Source organism: Haliaeetus albicilla, chromosome 26 (genome assembly GCF_947461875.1).
Source record: "Haliaeetus albicilla chromosome 26, bHalAlb1.1, whole genome shotgun sequence".
Classification (NCBI taxonomy): domain Eukaryota; kingdom Metazoa; phylum Chordata; class Aves; order Accipitriformes; family Accipitridae; genus Haliaeetus; species Haliaeetus albicilla.
In genome coordinates this window covers 11,800,156-11,814,432 of record NC_091508.1, presented here as the reverse complement: position 1 = coordinate 11,814,432, position 14,277 = coordinate 11,800,156, and the positions used below count along the sequence as shown (strand labels likewise).

Here is a 14,277-nt window from a genome sequence, read left to right as displayed (position 1 = left end):
CCAATGGCTCCCACCCGCTGGGTGATGCTGGATTCAGCTCTGCCTTTCCCACTGTGCCCACAGTAAATAGCGCTTGACTTTACTGGATCCACCATTACGGCATCTTGTAGGTGGGGGGGGGGGGGAAGCTGGCCCTGTGGGCCTTCGGTACCCCACACCAAACCATAACAAAATTCGGATATTCTATCCTAATGTTTGGTAACACAGGAAGACATGAATCCCAAAGATTTGGCTTTTTGAGGCCTGTTTTGTCTCAGGGAAATGAGAAAGTTCATTCTCCTTAGAGTGCATGAAGCCCTTATGCCACCAGAGCAAAGGTCTCCCAGGAAGGGCTCAGTGCTTCTCAATGTCCCTTTCCCTCCTTTCTCCTGAAGGTGCAGGTCACCAGAGTGGGAAGAAATCAGAGTGAGCTTTGGAGCACAAACCCAGTTAGGAAGAAGATGGATTTTAAATGTGAACTTAATGTAGGTTGTTACTATCTTTACCAAGCCCTTTGCCTCCTTTCTAAGAAGCCTGGTTTGGAAAAAATGAATTATTGGCAGGGTAGTACCCTTCTTCCAAGTGCTTCAACCAAAGCACATACCCTAAGGTAGCATGGGAAAGGTTATGTATCCTGCCCCAAGAGAATTTCCCTTAAGCAAAAGAAATCCTTTTTCCAATTATTTCCAGCACTGCCAAGTGGGGGAAAACCCACAGAGAGAGAGAGAGTGTGTGCATGCGTGCATACGTACGTACGTACACTGGTACACAGGACAGCCCCGGGCACCCACAAGGCTGACAGCTCCTGAGACTCTCGGGGTTCACACCAAAGTGGGGGTTCTTCTAACACTAGGGTCAACAAACACTTTAAACAAGTTTAACTAAAATTGCTGCTGAAAGGGGCGCTGCAGTCCTCTGCCAGGCTGTCCTACCTCAGGCAGCGTAAGCATTTGTGCAGCTTTGTCATGGAATCGCTGTATAACTTCAGCTGGAAGGGACCTAACCATCTGCCCGACACACAGCCAGCGTCACAGCCAGGCCAGCTTGCCCAGGTTGGTGTCAGGCTGAGCTTTCTGCATCTCTGCGGATGGAGGTCTCACCACCCCACTGCATCCCCATTGCAGCCTGTGACCACTCATCATAGAAGATTTTCCCCCCTGTACCTTATCAGAATTTGGTGCAACCAGTGTCCTTTGAGAGGTGGGGAAGGTGGCAGGTTACAGAGCACGAGGAACTACACCTGACCCTGGTTCAGAGAGCATCCAAGCAGTGTTCCTGGCTTGAAACACGGTCAACTCCAAGCCAAGGAAGTAAAGATGGCAAGTGTCTAGGATTTCAGCCATGTTTCTGGTTTTTTTTATTCCCTGGTTGCCTCAGAAAACGGCCCTTCAAACAGCAGGAGAAAAAGCAAATGAAAGAGCAAAGCCACAAACTCTCCTGCTTTCTGCTTGTACCAGCTGAAGAGGCTGCACAAAATCCTGTGCTGCCTGTGTGCAGAGCTCAGGGCTGGCAGGGAGCTGAGACAGGCCAGCAAGGGCCCCAACCACGGGCAGAGCTGCCCATGCTATAAAGGAACAGACAGACAGACAGTCTGTGGGCAAAACCTTGCAGGTTCTGCAGGGAACTGCAATTTCTGGGGACACCTGGGTCAGACTTTGGTCACTTTTGCTTTAGGAATGAGGAGGGTCTAGCTCTTCCCTCCACACTGAGTCCACACGTGTTGGGACATACTGTAAAACTGGTGTCTGTGTTTGATTTGAGAAAAACTACCTAATTTTTTTTGTCATGCCTTTCCCTATTTCATTACAGCCAGTCTTCAATCTCTGTGGCCCTCAAGTCACCGGGGCAATGTACCCACATTTCATCAGGGAACAAAGGACAAAAGTGGATCTTCTCAGAAATCGTAAATGCACCAGTCAGCCCAAACTCCTCCACCCGCACATCCCCCCTCCAGCAGTCACTCACCCTCTGCTAAACTGCCAGCCCAGCCGTTCTCCAAAGATCCTGGCAACTCCCTTCTGCCCATGAGCTCAATGCAAAATTACAGAGTTGCTGCTTCATTAAACATTTCAGGCAGCAGGACCATGGTGGAAAACAGATGTGATTTGCAGTTTCTTTTGGCTGGCCTTGATGCTGACCTGGCTTTTTGGATCTTGCAAGAACAGGCTAGGAGACTTCTCCTTTCCCAGGGCCCACCTTCATAAAGTTTTACCTGCTTCACTAGTAGGTACTTTAACAGAAGCAGACCAGATAGGAAATTGAAGTCTTGTCAAGCAGCAGTTTGTTGCTAAACCATGTGCACATACAGGTGATTTCTGAAGCTCCCACTGCGGACACAACATACATTTTATGCTTCACAAGCAGTAGGAGATACATTCCTAGGGCATGACTCTGCTGTGCGCTGAGAGGCAGCACTGAAGACTTGGCCCAAGCCACGCTCCTGGCTTAAGCTAGAGCAAACACAAAGGTTTAGTTTCACCAAACCAGCTCACAATTGCTCTGCACCTAAGCAGCCTTCAAGTGCAGCTGCTTAGGAACTGCAGTGCCTTGTATACTAGAAAACAACACATTACTTGCATATACTTTAGAAATAAACATTACTACAGGTGCACACCTCCTCCCATTCAGTTTGGGATGGAATTTATTTGGAGACTTGAGTTTTCCTTTCTACAGAGGCTCCAGCTCAGTCAGCACCTGGCATGTCCGAAACAGCAGCAATTTCCCACTGCAGCCAACCCTCCTGCTGCACTGGTTCCTTCCTACAAACGACTCAGGCAGATCCTGGTAAATAATCCAGGCCCCAATCAACAAATTTTAGCAGCCCAGCTAGTGCATATACCACACTCTCTCCTGAACACCCTTAGAAGTAGTAGCAGAACTATTTTTTCCTGCAATGCACACCACTTTAGCATCCTGCTCGCTATAGCAGAGCTCCAGCCAGGAAGCTTTCCTCCAGGGCCGAAAGTACCCAGTAAGAATAACTTTGAGAGTTATTTGCAAAACTGAAGAGACACTGACAAAAAAAAAGTTAATGGAGTACTGTCACCACTTTGCGGAGGAGGAAAACGTATCTTGCAGAACATTTTTTTGAGACCAAGGCTCATACAGCTCAGCATCTTGGGAAGAATTTGATCCCCTTTCCCTTTGGAAAAATGGACCTAAATTAACATTCATGACTTTTTTTTTTTTCCCAGGACGCTCTGTTAGGGCTGAAGTAAACTGCAATCATAATGCTGCTGTTAATAGGGCTTTTAGTAATACCTCAGAGTCAGCTAAAGCATTCTTATTACCAGGGTAATTTCACTTCACTTCTAATACAGCTTTCCGCAGCCTGAAAGACTAGACATCAACCCTTGCACTGTGCTACCCCAAGGGAAAATCCAGCCTTTGCTGGAAACAGAACAGTTTCCCCAGGATCTCTGGAGATCTTTGGCTCTATCCACACTCCCCAGCTGTACCACCATGGTACAAACTCCTTTTGTTGAAGGGCAGCAGTTCTTCAGCAGGTTAAGTTGGCACTCCTGCAGGGTGCAGTTACTAGCAGAAACAGCCAGAATATTCACTGCTAAACACAAGTTTTGTGGCTCAGCCAGATTTTAGGATCTGTTCCTTAACAAGCAGTAGCACTGGATTTACAGAATGCCCATGCACAGGGAAATACCAACATTTAAACTGCTTCTTTTTCTTTGAGAATACACCAGGACCTGGAACGTACAACGTAGAGAGGGGCTATAGGGCTTGCTTACCCAGCTCCCTCAGTATCACCATTCAAGGAATCAGGAGACCCAAGAAACATGAGACTGGGCCCTTTACAACTCTCTGAAGCAGAGAGGACCACAGGATTTCACTCACAATCAACAGACTTGCTCCTCTTAGTGATGAAATAAAGCACAAAAGAAATTCAGCTCAAGAACTAGAATGTGTGTGCTTGTCCTCGTCACCAGAAGAAAACCCACAATGTCATCTGCTTCAAGGTAAGAGAAAAAACTGAGCAGCAAAGAATCTGGTTTGTTCTACAGCAGAAAACCCACAATGCCACCTAGGCCAGAGGTTCCTTCTGGCAATAATGGGCTAGAGGCAAGGCCAAGCTACATACTGCCAGTCATACAAAACTATTTTTGCATGGCTCCTATGGTCCCTGGGAATGCTGACTGAACAGCCACACCTTGGATTTCATTTCAAACAGGGACTAGTCAGAGCTCTTCCATCCCACAACCACATGCAGCTACTCTAGCACAGGGTTAAGAGCCAGGCAGCCTCCAAAATTATGTTCAAGCCTCAGTATGTGTTTGTGTCCTGGCAGTAGTGGTTCAGAGGAAGCCAGACCTGTTACTCCAGCACTTGCCCTAATGAAGGGCAACACCTGCAGCTCTGAGCTGCACAGGTGGCACCAGCAAGAAGAGACACCACAAGTTAGCAATATTTGCTCTTTACTGGAGTGCTGGCTTGAGGCAGCTCCACTTCTCTGAACTCAAGTGTTGCTGCAAGCAAATGATTTCAGGGCAGCAAATGGGAAATAAGCATCTTCTGACTTAGAAGTTTCTGTAAGAACCATCACTTTGGTTGACACAGAGGGCAGGTGATCCCCAGCCAGAACCCACTACTCATGCAGCATGGGACAAGGACAAATTAAGCCAGCAACACTGTTTGCAGACAACTGGGTCTTTATTAAGTATTTAAGGTGCTACAAAAAACTTAAGGAGCCTTCACATGGCAACTTCTTTTCTGCAGTCTTAGCTCTGTTGAAAGAAGTAAATACAGCTCATCAGTGGAGAGTCTTTTAGTAAATAGACTAATACAGCAAGTTCAGTCAGAGATGGATACTTACAGCTGGGCACTCAATCGCACCATTATTAATGTCATCAATGATATCATGTGGGTGTCTGCCATCAATGCTGCAGCCTACAGACTGGGCAGTCCCAAGGATCTCCTTGATTGTCCCTGCAGTGGGAAGATAAAGCTTGTCAGTGCTTTACCACAGGAAAACTTTGAAGAATGTATAGAGAACTCACCTCTCTACACCCCTCAGCTGTCCATCCCTCCCTCCCTCTGGGGTTTGCAGGCTGTAGCCACAGGGTTCACCAGGGGACAGCAAGCCACTTAAGCCAGGTCTAGCATACTGGTTTCCAGGCAACACACCAGAAAGCGCCACACATACCTTTCACCATCCTGTACTACCTTCACCAGAAGGTGTGAGGCTGGCTGCTTACAGCCAGCACAAGGTTGTTCCTGTGGTGCTCAGTGCCTGAGCAACCAAGCCACAGGAGGAGCTCCACCACACCACAGCTATGGGGCCCTCCCAGGAATCAGAGCAGAGCCTGGCTCAGGCACTCGGCACAAGCGGAGGGAGGACTCTGTGCAACCCCAACACCAGTACTTACCTGAGAGCTCTCGAGCCAGGGATCTGTGCCGCATCTGCCGTGCAATGTTCACTATCTCATCAAAGCTGACGCTGCCACTGTGCTTAACTGTGAAGGAAGGCAACAGCACCACTAAGTTAATGAAAACACAGGCACTCCCAGTTCCCCATGCTTCATTAGAGAAGCACCATTCCCAGCACTCAGACCACATGGAAACCAGAGTTCACAACTACAGTGAGGCTGCCATCAGCGTGCCTGTCCCCAGACTTTGGCACAAAGTTACCCACAAGAAGAATAATCCTGTTTCCTAAGTTGGCATTTTCTGTCAGCTCACCTCTGGACTGTCCTAGTCACTGAATTACAAGGCAGGTACAGTGGCAGGTAGCTGTTCTACACCATCCTCCAAGAAGCTGAACTCTGCTGGTGTACGAACTGTTCTCTGTACTCTGACACTTAAGGAATGCCAGCTGCCCAAGATACAGACCCATGGCACTCATTTGCCAATTTATGCTGAATAATCCAAAAGACAGGTACCTATTCCCCCCTTAGCCCCAAAACACATTCAGAACTGAAGTCAGATGAAACTTACTGTTTTTCTGCTTCTTCCTGTCACGAGGAGGCTCCTTCAGAGCTTTGATAATCAGAGCAGAGGCAGAAGGAACAACCTCTATCTAAATGAAAAGAGATTAATTTTCCTCTCCCTCTAAGCAGAATTAGGCAGCTAATTAAGATATTCAATGGGGCAGTCACAGTGCCTGCAAAGCTAATTACCAGAGCATTGTGTTTTCAATTAGTTCACAAGGCTTTTTTGTGATGCAGAAATTTGTTCCCAGCCTTTCGGCACAGGCCTCCCCACAACCAGAAGAGGACTGCTTCCTGGACTGGGGCTTCCTCTCAGCTCACCACTGGAATATACCAGCCACGGAATTCAGGACAGGTATAGTGGCAGGTGGCTACAGGATTAGTTAAGAAGTTTTTTTGTAATTTCTCTATTGCTTGTAATAGTTTGCTCCTGGTCAGATGTTCTGTAAAAGGAAAAATTTATCTGCAACAGGATAAAAAAAAATCAACTTCTGCACATGAGCATATCCCTTCCCATCACTCACAGGCTGGGAACCTTCAGCCTGGCAAGCCCCAGGCTTCGTACACAGACACAATGACTGCCAGATTCGAGCCAGAGGTGCTCAGAAGGCTCATGCAAGTGTTTTAAGGTCTTTCCCAGAAGACCCCCACACATTTGCTGTGTGGAACTCATTTTATCCACCTCGGAAGGATGAAGGGCTGAGTCGACCCTGCCGGGATGTAAGCTTGTGGTTCGAGCAAGCAGAGCTCGTTTGTGCTTGAGGCTTGCACCACGAAGCCATCCCATCTGGCGTTTAGTACCTGAGCTTGCCTGTTCTGGATGGTGAGCTTCACCGTGATCCTCAGCCCCTTCCAGTCACCCGTGGCCTTGGCGATGTCATCACCAACCTTCTTGGGGGACTAAGAAGAAATGACACATTCTTGTCACAAAAAATGTCACTTAGATGAAAGCAGAGCCTCCCCGTACCCCCCGCGAGGCACGGTTTCGTTTGCTGCGTTGTAACATCGCTAAAAAAAACTTCTTTTTCTCCCCGGGCGAACGGCGGGGCAGGGACACACCGGGACACGCTTCCCCCCGCGCCGCCGCCCCCACCTCCCTGCCCCCTCCCTCCGCCTCAGCCCCGGGCCGCCTCCCGCCACCCCAGGGGCCGCCCACGGTGCCCCCCCCCCCCCCCCGCCCGGTGCCGCGGTACGTACCAGACCGAGGGGACCGATCTTGGGGGCCAGAGCGGATGTGGCGCCGACCTCCCCGCCGGTGCAGCGCAGGTACACTGCGGGCACAGCAACGCGCGTCAGACCCGCTCCGCCAGACCCGGCCCGCCCGCCCTCACGGCCCGGGCCCGGTCCCCCCTCCCGCCCCGGCACGTACCGACTTTGATCTCGTTGGGGTCGAACTTGGGCGGCATGGCGGCGGCACCGGGGGCGGATGGCGGCGGATGGAGCGCGCTGCGGCCTACCGGCGGGCGGGCAACCAGGCAGAAAGGGAGCGCCCCGTCCGCGGGCACCGCATATAGCGGCCGAGATCTCGCGAGAGGGCGGAGCCGCGCGCGCCCCGCCTCCGCCGCCGCGTGTCGCCGGTGTGGGCAGTGGACGGGGCGGGCAGCCTTCCCCCTGGGGGCGCACGAGGGCTGCGGGACGCTGCGCAGAACTCTATGGTCGGAGCGAGGCGCTCTGGCTCCTTCTCTCGATGGTCCCCGTGGCCGGGAGATCACGTGACCCTTGGAGGAGGCAGGAGGGGAGGTGTCGCATCATGGCGGCGGGGAGCGGTGAGCCAGGCTCGGCCGGGCCGGAGGCGGGGGGGAGCGGGGGATCGGCCCCCGCGGCCTCGGTAGCGTGTGCGGGGCTCTTCTCCCCTCAGCGCGGAGACGTGGGGCCTGGCGGGGCCGGGTTTCGCGGCGGATCGGCGGTGACCTCTGCCCCTCCCGAGGGTCCGAGGCTCCGTGTGGGTGTGAGATCCCTCAGGCTGCGCCGGGCTCCTCAGAGGGGCGAGGGCGAGGAAAGGCGCAGGGCGCCGTGCAGGCGCTTCTGCTGCCTCCACAGAAGGGGGCAGGTGGTGCCCGAAGCTGCGGGTGTGTTGGTTGCGGCAGGAGACGCTGCCCTCGCTCATTGTTGCTGCTTTCCTCAGGTGTCGGGGCCGGTGCTGGCAGCGCTCAGGCCTTCAGGCACAGAACGGCTCCATTCTGGCTGATAAAAGAGTAAAGAAGAGGAGAACCGAGAAAGATAGCCTTTGGAAGCTGTGTGAAACCTGGGAGGGGGACACTGCAGGGAATCCCTAAAGAGAAGAAGAAGAAGAGAATAGTGACATAAGGGAGAGAGAGGACTGAGAGGCAGAGCTGGAGCTGGTGAAGAAGAGAGATTTGTTTCAGGCATTGCCAGGGGAGGTCCTTGACAGGATCAAGCAGAGCCTTGTTATTACAGGGGGTGGTACAACTGTCATGACAGCTCTCCAGCACAGAGAGCAAACGTGCCGTGGGAGAGCAAGTTACAAAGCTGCAGTTCACCTTCCGTCTCCTTCCTGAATCTTGTTCCAGTGCGTGTTGGGCTGCAGTGCTTGCTGCTACCACTGCTAGTTGCCTGATAACCTTCTTAGTGAGCAAGACCTGCTGCCTGAGAGATGTCTGGTGACGGCTCTGTCCTTCATGACTTGGTGGCATCTCTGCAGGAGGCCCGCTCAGATCCAGATGCTGGCTCACTGCTGCATTGTTGTGCTCCTGAGCATGTTTTTCCCAGAGAAAATAAAATCTCTTTTCTTTCCATACCCCCATCTTGTCTGCTACAGTGCCATGCCGTATTTATGATGTCCAGAATGCTTTAAAAATTGGGGTTTGGGTCTTTTTATATAGCCATGTTGCTGTTCTGCTTTGATTACTTTTGTTTGCAAAATTAGGGATTTGTTTTATTTTACTCTCAGCATCCAAACAGCTGCAGGCTGTAAAACACACAGTGGACGTTCCCTTGCCCTTTCTCGCCCTGTGTGTACATTGCTGCTGCTTAGGCAGGCAGAGCAGGTTCCTGCAAAGATGAACGAACCACTGGCATCTCTGGGGACATGGGATTTGCAATTCATCGATGCTCACTTAGTGCAGGGTGGGTACTGTCCCAGGCATGCACAGATAGTTCTTTCAATAACTTAATAAATAAAAATTATGTCATATAAAATACGGTCGCATGCCAAAGTCCCTTCTTGTTATTGACTGCTGTGTGCTAGTCTCACCTAAAATTGATGGTGATCAGTGTGCTAGTCTCACCTAAAATTGATGGTGATCAGCAGAGCACACAAAGGCAATGTCACAGAGAGAGGCACAGCTTTGCTCTTTGCAGGTTTGACATGTCTTCTCACTAAGGCAAGTTTTGACATTTAAAAGGCTGTTCAATCCATTTAACAAGTCTCTAATCCTACATCTTTTGACCCCTGATACAACTCTTTTCCTGTTCAACTGTCTGTCCTTCAGCCTTCATGTCTATGTGTTTTCTTGGGTGAAAATTAAATAACGATTTTCCACTATCCACATGACTAATAATATCTAGCTGTAATAGAGGAAGGTGAGACAGGGCAAGGGGATGCATAAGTCGTTAGCAAAGAGTTCAACATGTTCAGCAAAGTTACGGATATCTTGCTGCAGGCACTCTTGTCCTTCTGGTTTCTCATCTTTAAATTTCCTTCTTTTGTTTTCTCTGTGATGTCTGACCCTTGCTTATGGCTCTTGATTGCTTTCCTGCATTTCCAAACTGTAGCTCCTGACAATGAACCTCCCTTCTTGCTTAATCTCCTCAATTTTTGCTCTTGCCTCCCCTCCCGGGGGTGGGTAAGTCTGAGGGACATTTCAGTAGTCTGAACTTGTTAAAAAGACAGCAAAGTGGGATGGCAGGGAAAGAGCCATGGAACTGTTAAGAGTTTGATTCTAATGCACAGAATGAGTTTATCTGTAGTCACAAATTTTGTAGCCTTCTGCTTCAAAATTTGTAGCCTTCTGCTGTGTCTCGTAGCTTGTTCTAGTAGAGTGGTATGACAGCAGTACAGTGAAACTGGACATCCTTGCCTCCTTGTTTCTGGAGTGAAATGAAGGGTGGTTGCTTGGATGCATTTAGACTGAAGTTATATTTTGGTTTCACACTAGGGATTTATCTACATAAAGGTCTGTTTAGTTTTTGGCAGAGACCTCCATGTGCAAGGAACATCTCTGGCTGTATCCTGTGGGTACCTGCTTTTCAGTATAGTTTAAGACCAATGTGTAGACACAGCTGGCAGAGAACCATCTTTTTTATGTACAACACATGAGTTTCACTGAGCACTAAATTAACTGCATTGTATAGCTGTGCATTTACTGGTGAACTGGTGAAGTATTGACTCTTCTGTATTTTTTTTTAAATTGCCTATTAAAATAATGTTTTAAAAAGTCATTGCAAAGTGAAACTTCCAGTGCAAGCCTCATAGCGTGTATCTCGATTTGCACTTTCGGCAGCTGTAGCTCCTGCTGGGCGCACCTTTGCTGTGCAGTGCTGATCATGGTTCCTTAGGTTCCTCATGTACTCCAAGGCTTCTTGGCCAGCCAGCTCAAGCCTACCCCTTTTGGGGTCTCTGTTGCTCTTCTTCTCTTCTCTCATCTTATCCCGGTCTTACCACCAAGCCAAATTCAGTCCCGCTTGCATAAGCTCCCTTTGTGAGCCCTTGTTCGCCAGCAGCCCTAACTTGGACTCTTTCTGCATTGCCCCCTGCTCTCATGCAGCCTCAGATGAACCCCTTCTCCTCCTTGATTGTATTGTTTAGCTGGTCCCTGTCCCTCTTTTCCCAGCATTCTAACTGGTACCCATCTAATTACCAGCTGGTCTCCCCATTTCTTGTCCAGCCTTAGCTTTCTGCCCTTCCCACAGAATCTGCCAACACACTCCCCTTTTCTCCCCTGCTGGTTCAGTCCTCTTCCAGAACTGACTCTGGTTTCTGTTACCCCTTCACTCACCTCCAGTTCTGATTTCATGAGGCATCTTACTGTGATCTACTCTTTCCTCTCTCTGGTTCAGCTTCTCTTCCCTTTACACTTGAATCAGCTGGTGTCTTTGCATCCAGTCCAGTTGAATTAACAGAAGAACATTCTCCAGCTCTTGGTCCCGTAGTGACCTGGAACAACCATTTTGGTGAAGATCTGGCTGCCCTGTAAGCCCAGGATGGAGTATGGCAATCTGACCTGGAGACACACAGCCTGGGAGAAGCTCCTAAGTGCCGGGGGGTTTGCTGCAGATACCTCACTCTGGCACATGGCTGGGGCAGCAGCGATGGGCTCTGGTTTGTAGTCAGAGTTTTTCTGAAGTTAGGGTCTTTTGGCTTTGTAGGCAGTTATTAGACTATTGTAAATTGTTTTGGTTTTATAAGCCTATTAAAAATCTGACTTTAAGCTATTATTAAAAGAAGAATCTTTTCATCAGATTGTGTGACTAAAATGGGGACAATATTCCTGTGTGACTCTGCTTCTGCCTAGAAAGCAAATGAATCAAGTGTTTTGTTGAGACAACCCCTAAAGCTGAGAAGCAAAGTTTAGCTTGGGCATCGTGATTCTGGTGTCTGTCTGGGGTCCCCCTGACATCCTGGGAAGCAGCTGGGACAGGCTGTGTGACGTGCCAGAGGAGGCTCTGCTGTACTCAGTAGTCAACAAGCCCCTTGCAAACAGTTGTCTGTATTTTGAACTGCACTGGGGTCTTGTTTATTCTCACCTGCCCTGGAAGGGGAAGGCAGCTGTGTTGCTCTCAAGATTAGGAGTTTTTCACATTTCTAACCTAGCTTTATTCTAGAACATTTTACGGTTGCTTGTTATTGTGCCAGAATTGACTCTGAGTTTAAATAGTTTGGGTTTTACCCCCGGTGCTTGATCTCTTGATACGGTTGCAGCTTTTTTAGTTTCTGTTGTAGGGTGGACCCTGTGTTTTCGTGATCACTCAATAGCCTTTCTCTGCAGATGTTCCAGCTTGGCTTAATTTATCTTGCGCAGGGATGACCAAGACAATAAACCTGTCTCAGAGACACAGCAGTGCTTTTGCAGCTCGTGTTAACACTTCCACTGTGGAGGTGTGCTGGAATCTGCCTGTTTGATGAAGCCAGAGAAGGGCTTAAAAAAAGGCAATTGCTGAGACAGTGAGTTTTTTGTTTTTTTTTCCCACTTATTAGAGCACAGTTCTGTAGTCCAGGCTCCCCAGCAAACGCATACTCCAGAAGCCCTCTGCCTTTATTTACGCTGATCATTGTGCCACTGAGACAGAGCTTTGACCATAAGTCATAACTAAAGATGCCACTCTTCTTCCGTAAGAAGAAACCCAGCGATGATGCTCGGAAGCGCCTTGAATACCAAATGTGCCTGGTAAGCAATGCCAAGGTCTTTTCTGTTCTCTGTGTCCAGTCCTGGATGCCAGGTGAATTGGTACGTCCCCTGCGTTACCAGTAATCATGTTACTGGTCTCACCAAGACAGCAGGTCATCTTCCTAATGTACATCAGACAATTCCTGCTTTCCCTGTCTCCCTTTGCCCTCCCATCCACAGGTCCCCTTCGTGCCACGTCCATCCCTCTCTGCCGCTGTGTTTCCATGTAACATCCTCCACCCCACACGACCTGCCAGCCTGCATGTGGGACCCCATCCCACCTTTCTCCTCCATGCCCCTTCACTCTTACAGATCTCCCAGTTTGCTTTTCCTGCCAAAGAACCTGTGACATCCCCTTTCCCATCTTAACTGGCTTTCCTTGTGCCCCTCTTTTGCTTCTCATTGTTATTTTGTTTTTTCCTATCAATCAGAGGATCAACTTATTAGATGCTGCTGTTTGTTTTCCTGGACTAGGATTTGGCCAGGATCTTCTGGGGTAGATCCTCAGCAGGTTGCTGTCATGCCAGCAAGGTCAGCAGAACTACCTGCCTTACAGCAGCCACAGATTTAAAGTGGCTTTCTGAAAGCAATCTTCTTTTGAATTATTTCACCTATTCTGCTGTAGGAGCCGTGGACCAGTGCTGGCATAGGCGAACTGCTGTACTTTACCCCAGAGGCACCTGCATTTTAAAAGTGACAAAATTATGCCTGTTGGATGTCTGTAAGGTATTTTGGAAATCAAGGCTTTGTTATGTACCAATAATTAATTTATTCAGTTGGAGGATTTCTGTTCTGCACCTGAGGGGCTGGGGAGGATAGCTTAATCTGTCCGTTCTAGGATTAGTTCTGTATTGCATGTGCTTAGTTTGGGGTCAGATATCCAGTTCTGAAGACTTAACAGAGGCACTAACACAAGCGGGTTTTATTGCCTCATGCAGTACCTTTTATTTAAGAAAATAATTCCAGAGATGCAATGCTGCTTACAGTGAGGTTTGTCCAGTGTCATTGCTGTTAGCAATGGCGTTGGATGTAGTTGATTTGAATATGGAAAACCACTTATGTACAGAAGCAGTTAGTCCTTGCTCCGTCTTACACAGCAGAGCTGGCTCTGCAGGTCCCAGGGGAGCAAAAAGGCAATAGTAGGTTATTTTGGTTTCTGTGTACAGTTCAGAAGAAGGTTGGTCTGCTGGGTGAGACATGCCAATGGCACAGCAGGCTCTTTACAGGCTAGGATGGCACTGCTGTTGTTCCTAGGAAGCACCTCTCGTGAGAACCCATCATTTCCTTTCCATATCCTCTCAGTTAAAATTGCAGAATTACGATGTGCTTTGGTTCTTCGTGCAGAAATTAAGTTATTGCACCAAAAGGGTTTTTCTGCAGTTTGGTTTCCCAGTTGCTTTTGCTTGCTGCAGTTGTAGCAGCACACTCTTTGCTTCTAGCATCGTCATTGAATTACATAGCTGCGGCAGAGAACCATAATTGCATTTTCTAGGGAAGGGCCAGTTGAGTAGTTTAGTCAATATGCAGCAAGGGGCCATGTATTTCTGCATGGTCTAATTCTCTGGGTGCGTATCTTCTCTCTCCAGGCAAAAGAAGCTGGTGCTGATGACATTCTTGACATATCCAAATGTGAACTCTCAGAGGTATGTTCTCTACAGCTTCCAGTATTAGCTCACAGATCTGAGTCCTCTGTCTGCTTCTTGTTACCAACTGTCAGATTTAGTATCACGTCTCTGAGCCTTGAAACAGAAATGGCCTTGTTACTGGTCTGCTGCTTCCTATGTCTGCTGAGCTCTGGCTTTCAGGTACAGGCTGCTTCTGCTTTTTTTTGTGGGACATTGCCTGTCCTACCTGATGCTTCCACAACATTTCTGTCCTGGGAGTCCTTTTTCATTTGACAAGATGGGAAGGGCAGTGTGGTCTCATACCCTCCACCAGTACCTTGGTAGGACCCTTGTTTGGGACCTCATGGTCTAATTTAGGAAGTCGTAAGGGAATTTGGTTGCCAA

The 14,277-nt window shown here is 49.0% G+C and overlaps 2 protein-coding genes and 2 non-coding genes across 7 annotated transcripts in view; 1 reads left to right on the top strand and 3 right to left on the bottom strand.

The window, feature by feature from the left end:
• Positions 1 to 4,625: 4,625 nt before the first annotated feature.
• On the bottom strand, positions 4,626 to 7,456 carry RPL12 (ribosomal protein L12). The gene is made up of 7 exons (XM_069771368.1): positions 7,291 to 7,456; positions 7,119 to 7,192; positions 6,723 to 6,821; positions 5,929 to 6,010; positions 5,361 to 5,447; positions 4,808 to 4,920; positions 4,626 to 4,718 (listed from the first exon to the last, which is right to left on the bottom strand). The coding sequence occupies exons 1-7, from the start codon at positions 7,325 to 7,327 to the stop codon at positions 4,713 to 4,715; spliced, it is 498 nt and encodes a 165-aa protein (XP_069627469.1). The 5' UTR covers positions 7,328 to 7,456; the 3' UTR covers positions 4,626 to 4,712.
• LOC138682220 (small nucleolar RNA SNORA65) lies at positions 5,593 to 5,721 on the bottom strand. Its single transcript, XR_011322379.1, has one exon. It is a non-coding gene; the product is annotated as a small nucleolar RNA SNORA65 (small nucleolar RNA).
• LOC138682221 (small nucleolar RNA SNORA65) lies at positions 6,161 to 6,289 on the bottom strand. The gene has a single exon (XR_011322380.1). It is a non-coding gene; the product is annotated as a small nucleolar RNA SNORA65 (small nucleolar RNA).
• Positions 7,457 to 7,534: 78 nt separating the features above from the next.
• The window catches only part of LRSAM1 (leucine rich repeat and sterile alpha motif containing 1), a 28,927-nt gene continuing 22,184 nt past the window's right edge, over positions 7,535 to 14,277 (top strand). For 2 of the 4 annotated variants that reach the window (XM_069771366.1, XM_069771363.1), the window contains exons 1-3: positions 7,535 to 7,687; positions 12,079 to 12,268; positions 13,855 to 13,911. In XM_069771366.1, the coding sequence (XP_069627467.1) occupies positions 12,197 to 12,268; positions 13,855 to 13,911 (129 nt within the window). In that variant the 5' untranslated portion in view covers positions 7,535 to 7,687; positions 12,079 to 12,196. Of the gene's footprint in view, positions 7,688 to 12,078; positions 12,269 to 13,854; positions 13,912 to 14,277 lie in introns of those variants that run through there. The other 2 variants (XM_069771367.1, XM_069771364.1) reach the window with 2 other exon arrangements.

Excerpts from the sequence above, each read along its gene's own strand:
- RPL12 (XM_069771368.1), bottom strand. The coding sequence starts at position 7,327 with ATGCCGCCCAAGTTCGACCCCAACGAGATCAAAGTCG. Across the intron at positions 7,193-7,290 it reads CCCCAACGAGATCAAAGTCG|TGTACCTGCGCTGCACCGGC; the intron begins GTACGTGCCGGG and ends CTGTGCCCGCAG. Across the intron at positions 5,448-5,928 it reads CAGGAAGAAGCAGAAAAACA|TTAAGCACAGTGGCAGCGTC; the intron begins GTAAGTTTCATC and ends CTTCCTTCACAG.